Here is a 15760-nt window from a genome sequence, read left to right as displayed (position 1 = left end):
AAAGTAAGAAAAGTCGGTAATAAAGTTAATTGAGTCCAACGGTTCTTAATTTCATGTATACACGGTATTATGCAATCCCGCGAAGCATTAGAAAGTGGATGCCGGTTACATGATCGGAATAGCGCGCGGCCACGCGCGTGCACCTCGCGGCAGATTTTCTTTCTTCTCTCTTTTTTCTTTCTTTTTTTTTTTTTAATTTATGTTTCGTCTTTCTTGTCGGATTCGTGCACCTAAATATTCTAGGTCGCTGGTTGTGCAACAGCAACTCGAAACAGCGTGTCAAATTGATCAACAAACAAAGTGCGTACGAGAAGACTATCCTCGAGTTTTAGGAACGGCGTTCTTTGATGAATTTCACCTCGATGACCATCGGCAGGGTGCTAAAAAGCGTAAAGGGAACAGCGATTGGGAAACGGTGAACGTGGAAAGAAGAAGACACGGAGAAAGTGGCGGAGGAAAGTTAAAGTTGAGAAAATAGGAGGTAAACGAGACTTTGTTTTTTTTTTTTTTTGGTACACGAATCGATTGGAAGTGAAAAAGATTTGGGAAGGTGAGATTCGGTCCATCTTTTTAGTTTAGTTTTCCAATTTAGTTCACTTCTCTCGCATGTAACTGTTTAGCTTAGTTCGGTTCTGTATATAAACGTATTTTTAGAATTTTTTTTTTCTTTGAAAATTTAGATATTGCTAGAAATTATTTTGATGAATCCTATTTTACAGATTTTTATTTCGAATATCTGTGCTTTAAATATTTGTACCCAAATACTGCCATTATACTGAAATTCCTAAATGCTCCAATCATTCGAGATACTCCCATTGTAGATACCTACAATTTCTACTCTGAAAATGATTACCATCAAAGTGCTTCCAATTATACCAAATACTGCTATTTTAACAATTTCGATGCTAAAACTACCTATTAGTGAGATATTGCCAATTGATTCTACTCCCATTGTAACAGTTTCTACTTTATCAATTCTACCTACCAAATATTCCATGTTATACCTATTTCTATTGGAAAATCTCTGTTATCTTCCAAGGTTTCTACCTTTCCATTTCCTAAATCACGTCACGACAAAAGATTTCCATTCCGATTCTTACGACCATTATCTCCCATTCGATCGTCCTTTTCACTGTAATAAGTTATTTCTATAGACGAACGGTGTCGGCACGACCGAAACCAGAATGCGCAATAATAAATGACATTTGCCGGTGCTACCAACTACGACGTAGCAGAATGTAAGTCGAAAGGTTGGCGGAAAATCGGCGGCTATTTAATTACCGGCCAATATCTGGCGCAGAATGTGGGTAACTGGGTCTCGTCCCTGTTTCGCAAGCAAGTAGAAGCGTAGGCCTGGCCGAGGTAGGTTGACTGGAACGGTTGGGTCGGGAAAGTGTAGCCTACAATCCAAAGTTGGAAACGAGGCGAGATACGCGTCTGCTGACGGACATACAGATGGATGGATAGCTCGGACCGGATAGCCGATTTCGCGGGATAACGCTGAAGGGTGATCGATCTCGCACAGTCTTCGAGAGATCTTCATTACGTTCAACAGAGTCTCTCCCGCTTCGTTCTCGTAATTGCTCGCTCATTGGTCAGACAGAGAGAAACAACAAAGACTTTGAAAAGGATATCGTTTGGTCCTGGTTCGATTGAAATTTATAGTTTGTGGGTGAAATGTCATGGAAAGGTAGAAATCTCCAACTATTTTGATTTAGACGACGTGAGCTGTATAGATAAGCAAATTGATCGATTTAATCGTTTTAGGGAAGTTTTTAGTGAAGTGTTATTAATGAAATATGAATTCTTTATCAGTACGTGTACAGTAGGTCTTGAAGGTCGCATTATCTTTCTGAACATGTATTATCGAAAAATTAACAGGAATTTGAAGTATCAGATGTTCCAGCCGAAATAAGTGCAAATAGTTTGAAATTTGACACGTGTGACTTAGCACGCGAACATGAGAATGTACGACGTTGATCGTAATTATTTAATAGAAGCAATAATTTATATAATTTAATATGAGTTTACGATACAAAATTTTCAAATTAATCTAGGTATCTCTTTCTATCATATATTCTATCCTATTTGTTAAAAAAAAAACATCGGAAACTTGCAATCTCGAAAGATGCATAATTCAACAAATTACACGTAACTCCACTTTTCGTAATTTTCCTGCCAAAGCGATTCTATGATAATTGATACTTATCTTACATAATTTCAATCTATTTTCTCTGCTTTTTTGTTTCGCGGAGTTAACCGATTCGGCGAATAAACGGTTCAATCGTAAGTCGAAGTAGAATAGGCGATCGTTTATTCTGGTTACCGTGCGGCGGGAAATTTGAATTTCATAAGAGCAACGTTCGATCGATAGATCACTCAGGCTCGAACGGAATTGGACATCTGGAGTCGGTGACCGGCGTACATACCAACACGGCTCATTGAGCAACTGCATGTGCAACCGTGGCTGCATGTGCGAGGCTGCATCTCGGTCTCGACAGCCGTGCGAGAGCAATGATTACGCGACGCAATGTTTTCGAAACACCTCCGCAACTTCGCGGGCTGCCTTGCGCTCTCTTTTCTCTACGCCTCGATCCGCTCGTGGGAATGTATTAAATTAGAGGCGTAAACGGATCGATGTTTGTTACGGCATTAAACCAACTGTTACAAATCGGTGATTAACGGATGCTGCAATTTTTTTCACGATTCCTCGATATTTCTCGTATATTATTTGTAAATAATAATGTCAGTGATTAATAAATCGCTAGTTTACTTTCTCTTTAATTTAATACTTTGTTAGGTATCGAATATTGGGTATTATTAAGATTAACGTTAATTTAAATATTAATTTAACACCGATCGTTAAGAATTTATGTTGCAAACGAAATTCTTAGAATATCGGAATTTTATATTCATTAGGGTAATCAGATGATTTCGAATTTATAAAGTTAATTGCTAGAAATTTATTTCTTACGCGGAGAAGGATGATTGTCCTATATCGTAATACTTTTTACATTTCTATAGAGTTTCACCACTTTTTCTGTTTGTTCTTTCACACAGCATGTTTCAATACACATACATATTAAGCCATCACTTTCACGTAGGGGAAAACAGTAGTGTTTGCGTCATTCTTTCTTTCGCGATCCACCTATTAATCCAAATCGAGATCACGTTGCACAAAATGTATAAATGGTAAATTAAATTCACTTTCCTTTTTTTTTCTTCTTTTCCCTAACTTTGTACGATGGTTCGTGGCGTTTACGGTTTAGTAAAAACTGGATTTACATATTACGGTTTTCGAACCGCGAAGCAACAAGTCTCCTATCGTGGGCACTGAATGTTTCAACGCTTCGCTGTTTCAAAGATATTTGTCTTTCATAAAAATTCATAGTCTTCATCAAACATCGGCTAAAAATTCTCGAGCTTCTACGGATTTACGTTTAGAAAATGTCCACGTTTCGAGTCAAAGCTCGGATGCTTCGACGTGTCGTTTTCCTTAAATTTAACAGCTTCTCGATTCTCCTGTTGAAAAGAAACATCGCCTCGTGAAAAATTGCAAATGTTCAACTTGTCACCTAAGAATCGCGAGTTCGCACTATCCTGCGCTGTCTCATCGTTCAAAATTTAAACTATTGGAAAAATCAGCCCCTAAAGAGCGAATCTTAAAGTTCCTTGCACTTAAAGCTCTTCGCAATCTCTTCGTTCAATATTTAAAGATCGCCAGAAGTCACTCGAAATACGTAAGTCGTACACTGTCTACCTTTCCCACCTTAAAGCTACTATTCTTTTACTTACGAGACTTAAATTCGTAGAAGAATGTCGTTTAGATGGAAGCGCAAAAGAAAACACATCAACGTGACGTAAATACACATAGCATATTGATAAATAATAATCGTAACACATTGCCCATTGTGAGAGACCTGAGCTATGTGGGTCGCGTGAATTATATATAAAATTCGTCTGAAAAAAAAACATATTTTTTCATTGCTTTTTGCCGAGAAACGCTACATGATTCGTCCTGTCTGGCAGAACAAGCCAGAGATTTGTGATTATCGCGGTTAACATATTTTCCTGGTGGCACAAACAACTGGTCGAAGCATGTTGAAGTGACATCGGAGTCTCTAGAAAAATTGTAAGTATCATCACTGTGTCGACATCCGACATTCAAGAGAAATTTTATTTTTCTTAAACCATACGCTTCAAAGCTGAATGTAGATTCACGAGCCTTAGAAGTACGTCATTGCAAATAAATACAAATTACGAATCGCCTATCTGCATACTATAGATTATTTAAATACCATCACTGTGGCGACGTTCACCTTTGAAGATAAATTTTAAAAATACCGCCACTCTGACGACATCCAATTTCAAAGCCGTAAATTTCTGCGACTGTCCCCCGCTCCGAAAAGTGCCAATTCACAAACAGATCTCACGATCGTCCACGAGCCTAACCGATTGCAAGAGAGCGCGAAAGGGGGCCAGAAACGCGGAAATGCGGTTCTCAGCGGCGTTACGCTACCGGATAGCCGACAGTCAGATAAAGTTCCTTCACCCCTGGGCGTCGTTACCGGGCCTGTCGTAAGAGGCACGCGTTTTCACCGGCTGATTGCCAGGCCCAGGCACGTTTTATCGGTCGATCGATCCGCGGATTTATGCGGACGGGGTAATTTTATGGTAGCTCGGCAGCCTGTCCCGTGATACGATTGTCGTTGTTTTCGCGGGCAAAAAGCAGTTGGCCCCGGGTGGTCCGATACGGAATCGCGATACCAACCGTAGCAACCATTGTCGCTGGTAGACGCCGGTTAATTTGGATACCGGCCTGATAAATGAACCGTGCTGGTGCAAACGCAGGATGAATAGTCGCGCAACTGGTTCCAAGCAGTGCGGCACAGCGACCAGATTTTTAGCGACCGTCTTAATTTTTCCCCTTGACGCAATAACAACCAAGTAGGTCATCGGGCTGGCCGGCTCGGTTTCTAAATTCTTTGTTCGCTTCCGTTTAGCGTTAGTCACGAGTTTCTTCCAGCTTTGAGATCTTTCGAGTCTTTGTGAGCAGAGATTTCTCGAGTCTGACTTGTTGGATACGATGGTTAAGTCGAGAAATGAAGTTTGATTCGAGGGCAAACTGATTTGGGAATTTTAACCAGATCTTGCGAAATGTTTCATCGAGTTAATTGCAGTTATTCAGTTTCTTTGCGGGGTTATTTGACTTTTCTTTTCCTTTTTCAATTCTCATAGATGTACTCGTCCTAAGTTAAAGGATCATGTTCATCCGTGTTTAATCATTTGTTCGTTTGAAAAAGTTCTTCGCTTTATAACATTCACTTGTACAAGTTGCTACTTCTCTTTTCAAACTTTTATTTTTTCAAACACAAAACGCGATCAATTCTATGAGTGCTTCGCCAGAAACGATTCTGTAGTCTGAAAATTATCTCAGTTTAAAAATTGTGCCTTTCGTTGCCATTTTCCTGGCCAACTTACCCTGTCTTTTCGCTGACACGGAATTCGAAGACGTTGGGATTTCGACATAACGCAGTCGCAACTCGATTTTTTTCCCATATAGCGGAACCGGCGGGAATCGAAAGCGCAACCTGCTCGTCAAAAATTCCCTCGGCCGGTGGGTAGCTGTCGCAACGAGGAGAAGACGAAGTCCCACGCGAGTCTACGAGTACGTTGCACCGACATATCTGTCGTGGCCGGTTGCATATCTCCCTGGGACCATTGTCTCGATGCAAGTAGGCCTGCATCAGAATGCAATAAAATTGTCCTTCCCCCCTCCTCTATGGGACCCAATGACGACGGATACGTGGGCAGCGCGTGCGTGTGCACGTGTGGTTAGCTTCCGCGGGCATGTGGGCAATCGCGGGTTTTTCTCATTTTCAGAACCAGCGAAGGTTTTCTTCGGTAAGATGATCGATGGTATTGCTTGCGAGATAAAGAAAGAGAAAAGAATAGAATGTATACGTAGGTATTCCGATAATTTTGATATATTTGGTTAAACTGCTATGGAAATTAATCCTTTGCACTTTGAGGTCAACTCTGACGCGAGAATGCCATATTTTTCTTAGGATTCGGGATGAAGTAAAGTGATAATTGGCAGAGAACAAACAGGGGGAAACGAGTGCTTTAAAAGTGTAAAAGTAGCTTTAAAACTATAAAAGTCAGATTAATGTAGAAGTAAATTAAAGTATCCAGTTTAGTGGAGTAAAAATGAATGAATTGATAAATTAGGAAAGTTGGGTAGCTTTGAAACTATGAGAGGTCAGAGTCAGAGAAAGAAACATTGCCGTTACGCTTTACGACTGTAATATTTCAAGAATTCTAAGGAAGTTAAAGGGTCCGTAATTACACAAAAGAATACCTATTCTTCCCTCTTTCAAAAAAAAAAAAAAAAAAAAAGAAGAAGAAGAAAAAATGTCCCACTGCGGCTAACTTTTCATTTCAAATATTTGAAGAAAATTTTATTCGTTTATCGCGCGTGAAATATCTGTTCTTCTTTTTACTGTTTTTAATCTACAGTCAGGATATTTTATATTAACGGTACGATACCAAAGCTGTCACTTCGTCAGTGAATTTTTCTAGAAGAAATATCTTTCACGAAGCTGTAGCGAATTTCTTTGTCCAGATGCAAACACGACAGAAGTTTAATACGCGAATAATATTGTAAATACTTGAACGAGACGCTTATTCGCTGACTACGGGACTTGGATCCTGCACTTTCTTATCAATGCAACTCTGATTACGTAGTTGCTTTTGAGCACGTAACACGTTGCACATGCAACCGAGACAACGGTTACGGTAACCAGTCGTACATCAGTGTCCATAGGCCAGCGAGAAGCAGATAAGGTCGACTGGCGAGTGTAATTTGCGATGTTCGAGTGATATCTTAATCAAAGGAATATACTGCTGTCATAGTAGTTACCTGGACGGATTGGAATTTATCCGTAGTGCTTTTCAGATATGAAACTTTCGTTTCTTCCTACGATCGTGCATAATTTGTATAATTGTAATTTGTACTCGACGCTTCTTCATTTTCAGATTCCTTCCATACTATTGAATTTTACCGAATTTTCTTCGATATTGTTTTATACAAATTTTTAATTTCACGCTGCGAAAATTATACATCCGATGAGATCTGAAAGAATATTAGGATACTCGTGATAATTTAATCGACGATATTTTACGAGAAGACAAAGGCAACAAGCAGAGTAAATTCAGTTTTATCGTGGTGTAAAATTCAGCAACTAAAGATATTGCAATTATAACGATTGTTCTGTACTAGACAAAAATAATTACCTACTCGTAATTCCAATAATTATGCCAATAAAGTGGCCTCAAAGCTGTGAAGTAAATTCTTTTGTGTTTATATATGTACAATGTTTGACACACAGAGCGAGCACAAAGCGGCGAAGATTCTTGAAAGTTCTCTTTTGAACTGTGGACAAGATGATTTGTCTGCTCTCCCAGCGGCGATGGAATCTGTCCGAGAAAAGAACGGCGAAAATCTTTTCGAGTCACTGTAAATGATTTACGAGTGTGTAACGTGGCCACCGTACTCTGGAAATTTATGATCACAACGCGCGAAGAGAGTGCGAAAACCGCAACCATAAAGTTTAGCCGCAACCCCGTGACCACTTGACTCTAGTTTGTAAATTCTCTACCTGGCGACTACCAATGAATTCCCTGCTGGGATGAGCATAGAAAATTTGCGAAATTTCCTCCATTGCCAAATAGTTTGGCTTAATGATTCTCGCCGAAATGAAAATCAGTTTGGGTAAGCTGTAAGCCGCTCTGAATTTCGCCACAGTTTCTTTAGTTTGTTCCACTTAAAACGATTTACGGGGCTTTTATTTCAGATGGAGCTATTATTTTTAAATTTCAATGAACTTAGTCTTTATACAATGTCGAATTTAAAAACGTACTTCGTTGTTGCTTTCTGATTTTCACGTGTTGGGAAAAGAAAGAAAGATGATCGTTCGAAATTCCTTGCAGTATCGCAGGCTTTGCAACAATTAGTTTAAAAACGTTCGTGCGTGAAAAATTGATTTTTCTCTGATAGGTTTCCTTTACCGGGAGAAAGACGAAGCGTTTCCAGATAAATACATAAATCGTGCTTGATAAAGCGTCGCAAATTTCAATTATCTCTGCTATTAACGTTATGGTATATTACATCAATCGAACATGACAACGATAGGTGCGCGTAAGGAGACACGATCAGATAATCAAGTATTCAGGAGGCTGATTCAGCGTTCATTACCGTGCAATTCATAGCTATCTTATCGCGTGAAATTTCATCATTAATACCTTTCAATTATTCCTCTCGCTATTTCTACGGTATCTCCTTCTTTAGAAAGTTATTTATCTGCGCTCTCTATTTCCACCTAATCCATCGAGTGACATTCCAAAATTCTAGGAAACGCGAGCATGGAACAGTACTCGTGGAATATCTATCAACGAAAATTATCGTTATCATTTCCACTTTATTTCCTACCAATAAATGGAATCGCTTTTTCCCCGCTGAAGTTTCACCCTCTCTTTTATTTTCTGTTCTGCTCGGCGAAGATCTCGAACGAAGTTTACGAACGACTGAAGTGGCCAACGTATTAACTCCGCGAGAGGATTTCTTCCACGGAGGAAAAACTTTTTCGCTTCATCCTCTGTTCACCAACAGGATCTTATGATTTCCTTTCCTTTTCCTTTTATCCTCAGCTGCAATGGTTCTCCCGACGTACAGAGAGATTAGCTAACAGGTGTTCCAGGTAGACTTGGCTGGGTCGATTACACGCTTCGCCATGGAACGTCGGGATCCCAACTAGTGATAAATCTTCCCTGTTGTCCGCACAAAGGGGATTCAAGGTAACGGTGGTTCGATTCTCGACGCTTTGAACGTGAAAGGGAGCAGAGAGGAGCGCCGCTGTCCTTAGCTTCATCCACCTTTTTTCCTCATTTTTACTCTTTTTTCTCGTTTTGCTGCAAGCTGACAGAAGACTTTATTTGAAAAATCGCGCAGTTGCGAGGAATCTCTGAGGTTAATTGCTCGACCATTAGTGCAGTACATGGATTTGAAGCAATCAATGCGTATTGACAATTATTCAACTGATTCGTAACAGAATGAATGACATTGTTTAGTTGAGGAAGCTGCGAACAGTATTTCCTGCAGATATCTCATTATACAATTAGCCTTATAGTAGCTGCACACACAGCATAATGATAAGAAGACATGTAATCTGTAAAAAGAAAAATGTGTTATTCGAAGCGTTGATTCTAAGAAACTGAATATTTCAGACACAAAAATTAATGAAAATAGAATTTGGATGATTGAAAGGTAAAATTCGATTAACAACAATCATGTATTTATGATATTTATACATATGAAATTGTCAGGAAATATAAATAACAGAGAGATGTCACTTACATTACATTACATTAAATCATGTACTTATTGTAGTTTTATTTGTGGTTTATTAATCAATGTTAATAGATCCAAGTCGTACAGGTGAATTTTAATATTAAAATGAATAGAATATTTTTCTTCGAATTGGATCTTCTCGTTTTCTGTGGAACCCAATTTAATTGAAAGAAAATGTTTTGCGCCTATATTATGGTTTCAACAATCAAAGTTTGTTAGGAGATTGAAGCTCAAAGCGACGAGAAACACAGGGAGCTCTACAGTCGGTTGGAAATTAATCTCCTTGGACGTTTGAGCTCAATCATGGCGTGTCTCTATGGTCACGACCGTAGTTAGGGCAGGTCGGGCTTCGATTATATTTAGAATAGTCACGTCGAGTCTGACAGTCTCTAGTAATATATGCAATTCGAACCATTTAGCGGATTTACACGATGACCATGATCTAGACGCGAAGCGAAGTCGTCCAATAAAGTTGTACGAATCACTTCGATGTAGCCTTCAAGTAAAAACAATTAACCTCCCGCTGACTCTTGTCCTATTTCAATAAAAATTAATCTACTACCAATCGTCCAGTAAGAAATATTCGAATTCAGATACTACGTTCACTGATTTATGAATTTTGTATGTATTATTACGTACAACATTGATGTCGTCGATTAATTCAACATGACAAGTTATAATGTGCATATGTAAGACTGTAAGAACGAGTTGATCATATTTACTTATTGACGAATCGATAAATGTCATCATTATTTATAGTCCCAGGCATGCATTATTCGCAATATCTTAAGTTTGAAAAAAGATAAATGCTTGGAATGACAAATAAAAGATAATAGCAAATTTTTCTTTAGCGATTAAAGTTCTGTAACCATTAAAAAGTGTACAAGTATTTAAAGGAAGTACTAAAAAGAAAATATTCCGTTGATTTTACCGATAATATATTTTATGGTACGATCAATCAGTGTCTTACATAGTTATTCCAAAACATTAATATACAGGGTGGTTGGTAACTGGTGGTACAAGCGGAAAGGGGGTGATTCTACGCGAAAAAAGAAGTCGAAAATATAGAATAAAAATTTTTCGTTCGAGGCTTTGTTTTCGAAAAAATCGACTTTGAATTTTCGCTCGGTACGCGTGCACTTTATCGCGTCTCGTTATAACGGATCTCACTGTAGATCGTTGTCTCGATGGAAAAATTTAAAAAAAAAAGGAAAGAAATTAAAAAAAAAATTTTTATTCTATATTTTCGACTTCTTTTTTCGCGTAGAATCATCCCCTTTCCGCTTGTACCACCAGTTACCAACCACCCTGTATATAATAATCTTCGCAAATATGACTTATTCGGTATAAACATTCTAATCGATTTCGACATCGTGTGTCGTCATCAGGGACCATCGTGGCGTCACCGGAAGTCTAGAGGCGTTAACCTCTGTGATAATCGATATCTTACACATTCTCTACAGCGTTATCAAATATAATATGTTTTCGAATTTTGTTGCTATCTATTAAAATGTAATAACTGGGAATCGATCTATAGATCGTGATAAGAGGAGGGAACCTGCGAAAAACAAAAGTGAGAGTGGAGGATCGATTCAGAAAGGAATCCAAGTGGCGCTAGAATTATTCCCGTTAGAAGGCAGCAGTCTGTCATACTGGCCACGCCACGCTAACCGTTTATTCAAGGTCCGTAGTTAGGGCAGGTTAGGCTTGGACTGCGCCCAGTTTGCATCAATTTAGATTCAACCTTCCGTTGTGTATTGTTAGTGCCACTTTGTCGGGGCATATTTCTTTCGGGGAAAAAAACAGCAATTCTCATTGAAATCAATAGATCGTCAATCAATCAATAAATCAATAAATCAATAGATCATTTGTATCGCTGTCAAGTATCGTCGAATTTTTTAAAGACAAAAAATTAATGCGAAAAAACAAAGAAACAAGAGGGACAAGGTCAAATCGAAACGAATTGCAAGAGGCGATCAATTACGAGGAATTATAAACTTCGCGGAACAAGAAAATAAATAAAGAAAAAGAAATACGAATAATCTCAAGATTCGCCGATAGCCGTTGACAAATCGTTGAACTTTGATATTCAAATAACGTATCACTGGCCACCTGTGTGAATCTCGTTGATAACGATAATACTTTTTATCTCTTATCTACTTGTACTTTCGTTTATCAGTCGTCTTTCTTCTATTAAATTACGTCGCGAAAACCTCAATCGAGGTCCACAAGAAAAATCAATTTCTATCGATTTTCTAATACCAATGATATTTTATGGCTGAAAGGGAATATCTTAATATGACTACTTACGTAATTGAAGGAAAGACTTGTTAAATCTAAAGATACAAGGTTATAGAAATAGCTGCATACCACGACAATCAATATTTTACTTTATACTTTACTTTTACTATCTCGCTTTAATATTACTTACACTTTAAATATTCAAGAAAGCAGCAAGTGTGATTTTTCAATTTAATTATTCCATTCTTAACGTATCAATGTGGGCCTTTTTTCACGATTATTTATTAATGAAATTTCACAAGACACGTTTTCCTAGGGTTCCTAAATCCTTACATAACAGAAACAAGTTTGGTCATAAAAGAAACTAAATTTTACACATGAATACCAGAAATTTCAATTTATGCGATTAATCTGTATGCCGTACAACTGTAAAATGCAACTTGTCTATTTATCAATATTATTAGCTAGTAGATGATTTTGTAAGAAGGCCCTGAAATGAAACAATGAGAAACGACTTCTCATGGAACAAGATAACGCGTTGTCGGTATCAAATACAAGACGAAATTCAACGAGAGACTCGATGACGTTAGATAATAGAAGCAGAAGCAACGGTCTAATGGTTAACGAGCTACAATTGAGGCAGGTTAGTCCCAACCTAGGTGGAAGCCGGATTAGGGAGGCTCGGATGGGTACGCGTTCCGCTCACCTGTAATCTAACTTCTACTTTCCGTAGACGTAACCCACGTGCTCGATGGAAGTGTATAAAGGCACGTTCACACAGTTGCTACTGTGTACAATACACGTACATACGTGCGTGCATGTTTGCCACCGGGGTTAAACAGCTTTCACTCTCCGAGTGTTAGTGAGTCAACACAGCATGTCAGAGGAACGCACGATAGGTACATATCCTCTGATTGTGTATCACACACCGATCAGGAGCGTATGCTTGGGTGCCATCGGTGGGTGTCTTTTAACAGTTTGCGGTTGAACGTGATCGAGTAAATTTTCACACTGAACAAACATCAATAATAAAATCATAGGATATGTCCGAAGAACCAAACTGATATTTTCATAAATGGGATGTACGTTTCTTGGAATTTCAATCAAGATACTTCGTGTTGTTCAGAAATATCGAGTACCGAGTTTAACATCGTAATCGATTATTGTCTTTTGATTTTGACACTGCAGAATTTCTTCGAAAGACTGCAGGTTTTGCAATAAAGTAATTCTAAAATCTTATCAAGAATCCTTCGAATATATCTGCTCACGATCAGTATCATGTACATACCATCGAAATGATGGCTTCGGTGACTGAGAGTGGACATACGACCGAACCCGAAAAGTACTTTGATCCCTTTTTGACAGATGGACAGCGTTCATACAACCAAGGTTCTAGCAAAGCGTTCAATCAAGTAATATAATTTTGTTTCGCGGTGATAAACACTCGAGGTGACTTTTATCGAACAAAAGGTTAATCGAGAAGCCTTAATCATGACCCTAATGTTCGTCATTTGTCGTTGAAACGTGGAGTTTCATGTTAGACTGGGTATATTTGGCGCGAGGCTGAAACGAGTAAAATAGGACCGCCGGTTTCATGGTGGTCCTTGACTACAAATTTACTTTTGTTCTCCGTGTGGTTATAGCCTGCGATTTTACGATGCGGTTTCTTCGTGCACGCGTGTACGCATAATAAAGGCTAGGCTTGGCCTCTTCGTACTACCGATAAAAATCCTTGATCCTAATGGCGGGTCAACCGTGCCAATTGGCCATAGGAACGAGCCGGTTGTGCCTTGAGGATACCATCGTGGTTCAATCTCGATAAATCCGCCTCGTTATCGTTCCAAAACGAAATTTTCCTTCTTTTCTTTGAGAAATAAAATTCATACACGACCAAATCGTTTAACGCGAACTCTGCGCTCGGTGGGGTAAACAGAATGACGTGTTGCTCGAGCATACTTCCTCGAGCACGTACTACTCTAATTTCAAATCTATCGAACATGACTTCGATTTGAATATTTAAATGAATATTTAAATTCTCTTCTTGCAGATAACGCGTCTATGTATCCGTGTGTATATGTATAATCTCGGTTAGTAGTAATCGCTTAGCAAAAGCGTAAATATCTCTCTTTAAATTATGAAATCGAAGTACATAACATATTGATTCATATACATCAAAGTGAAGCGACAGTTGTTAAAATTCTTTCAAACTGTGGCAATGAAATGAATAAAATAACAAAAAGTTGGGGATTCGTTCATACAGTAATTTTTAATTCATACACGCTCCATGATATGTCATATTGTATCAAACACGAATTTCACACTGCACGGTGCAAATATTACCTTATATCATCACGAAGAATGACTTTATGATGCAATTGTATACTAATGTTGAAGATAATCGCGGTAGAAATTATAATATTGAAAATTCATGTCAAAGAGAAACCGTGGGGCGCCAGTACGCGGTATTACGCGAATGTGAATCGGCAGTGCACGGCGCAGGCGCCGCGAAGCCGCGGCACGCCACGCCGCGGCGAACTCACTCGCGCACCGCATCGCACGCCACACACAACACATCAACTAATAACGTGCAAGCTTCGATTTGCTGTTACCGCGAGGGCCACGCGGTCGCCATAGGAAAGCAACAGCTCGTATTATCGTGGTGGTCGTATGTTGTGCGCGCGAAGGAAAGTGTGCCGTTCAGAAAAGCAAAAAGAAGGGGGACTGTTGTTCGCGAGCGTGGACAGAACTGACTTCGAGCCTAACCCAAAACAAACTCGCGAGTTTTCGCGCCGGTGTCTCGCGGCCAGTCTCGGTACAGACAGAGACAGAGTGAAGTTGTCAAACGAAAGAATGGAGAAAGTAGAGTTTTAACGTTTCGCGCGATTCGATTTGAACGGACGCATGGAAAGTCGTGTTATGCCATCCTCAACCTTACACGTGAGATCATTGGAGGGACTATTACTGAACGAGATTGTCGTTAACGATCGTGCGATTGGCACGTTAATACTAAAAGCGAGATAAAAGAGCGGGAAAATCGCAGAGAGTGCAATAATCGCGGCAGACTGTCGTGACGAGAAATGACCGTGCAAGAGTTCAAACCTCGTGGCAGTGCGGCCGAAGAACAACAGCCGTCCGGTGATATTCTGTCACCGTCTAGCGAGCCACTGGACAACGACAAGGAGCAATCGGCCCAGGTCTGTTATCGTGGTGCGCCCCAGGATAGTGAAAATCTATTGGGACGAGTATTAGCCGGTAAGCCCCCATATCCATTTTCGTGACTTGTATACGCGTTTCATCCGTTGAAAAAGGAAAAAAGAAATTTAGTCTGAGGGTCAGCTGAAACGAAACGGATCGAAACGAAAGGGAGAGTAAAAATATTTTCCCGCTCGTTTACGACCGTTCGATTTCAAATCGATTATAGGGTCGCGTGTGTATGTTACGTAGAGTGTGTCCACCATGCACAACAGGCTCGTAAAAACATTCTTAACCTAGCGTAGATCACGATTCAGGTAGGAAGGAATAGAGAAAGAGGCAGTTTCACTTTCCAACGGGGTTGGAATGTAGGTCGCGGGGCCCGGGACGAGGCTAGTTCGTTGCCCTCGGTCGGCGGCCTTCCACTCGGCGCTCTGGCAATTTTTCTCCCTCTCCGTCTCTTGGTTTCGTCGTCTCTCTCCCACCTGCGCGGCTCGGTCTTCCCTCTCTTCCTTTTGCTCGTGGTTCTAGCCTAGATAGTGAGCCTCTCTAGTGGGGCTCCCACCCTAGAGTGTTCGCTGTTCTCCCTCTCTTCCATACATACACGCACGCGTTTGTTCGTTCGTTCGCTCTCTCTCTCTCTCTCTCTCTCTCTCTCTCTCTCACGCACACTCACTCCTTCTGTCCCGTTCGAGCGCTTCCACGTATCCTCTCCTTTTCGCGTCGTGTTCGTCTCTCTCTCTGTTTGGCCTGAACTCGTCGTGAACTCGCCACGGCGTTGTATAGAGAGGTACAGAGAGTGAGTCGGTCGGTCTCTTTCCCTCACGGCGGTCCGTAGAACAGGAAAGTAGGTCGGTGGGGCCTTGGCGTGAGGCTAGTTCGTTCACCCTGCCTGGCCCGTAACTGGGGCAAGATGAA

At 40.0% G+C, this 15760-nt stretch overlaps 1 protein-coding gene across 2 annotated transcripts in view; it reads left to right on the top strand.

The window, feature by feature from the left end:
* The window catches only part of LOC126863608 (nuclear hormone receptor E75-like), a 218703-nt gene that overhangs the window by 94654 nt on the left and 108289 nt on the right, over nt 1-15760 (top strand). The window contains exon 1 of one of the 2 annotated variants that reach the window (XM_050613925.1): nt 14713-14902. The exons of the other annotated variant lie outside the window; for it this stretch is intronic. Within the exon in view, the coding sequence (XP_050469882.1) occupies nt 14728-14902 (175 nt within the window). The 5' untranslated portion in view covers nt 14713-14727. Of the gene's footprint in view, nt 1-14712; nt 14903-15760 lie in introns of those variants that run through there. 2 annotated transcript variants of the gene reach the window in all.

This window comes from Bombus huntii, chromosome 3 (assembly GCF_024542735.1).
Source record: "Bombus huntii isolate Logan2020A chromosome 3, iyBomHunt1.1, whole genome shotgun sequence".
Classification (NCBI taxonomy): Eukaryota; Metazoa; Arthropoda; class Insecta; order Hymenoptera; family Apidae; genus Bombus; species Bombus huntii.
Note: the sequence above shows the minus strand (reverse complement) of the source record. Positions and strands in the feature narration are given on the sequence as shown.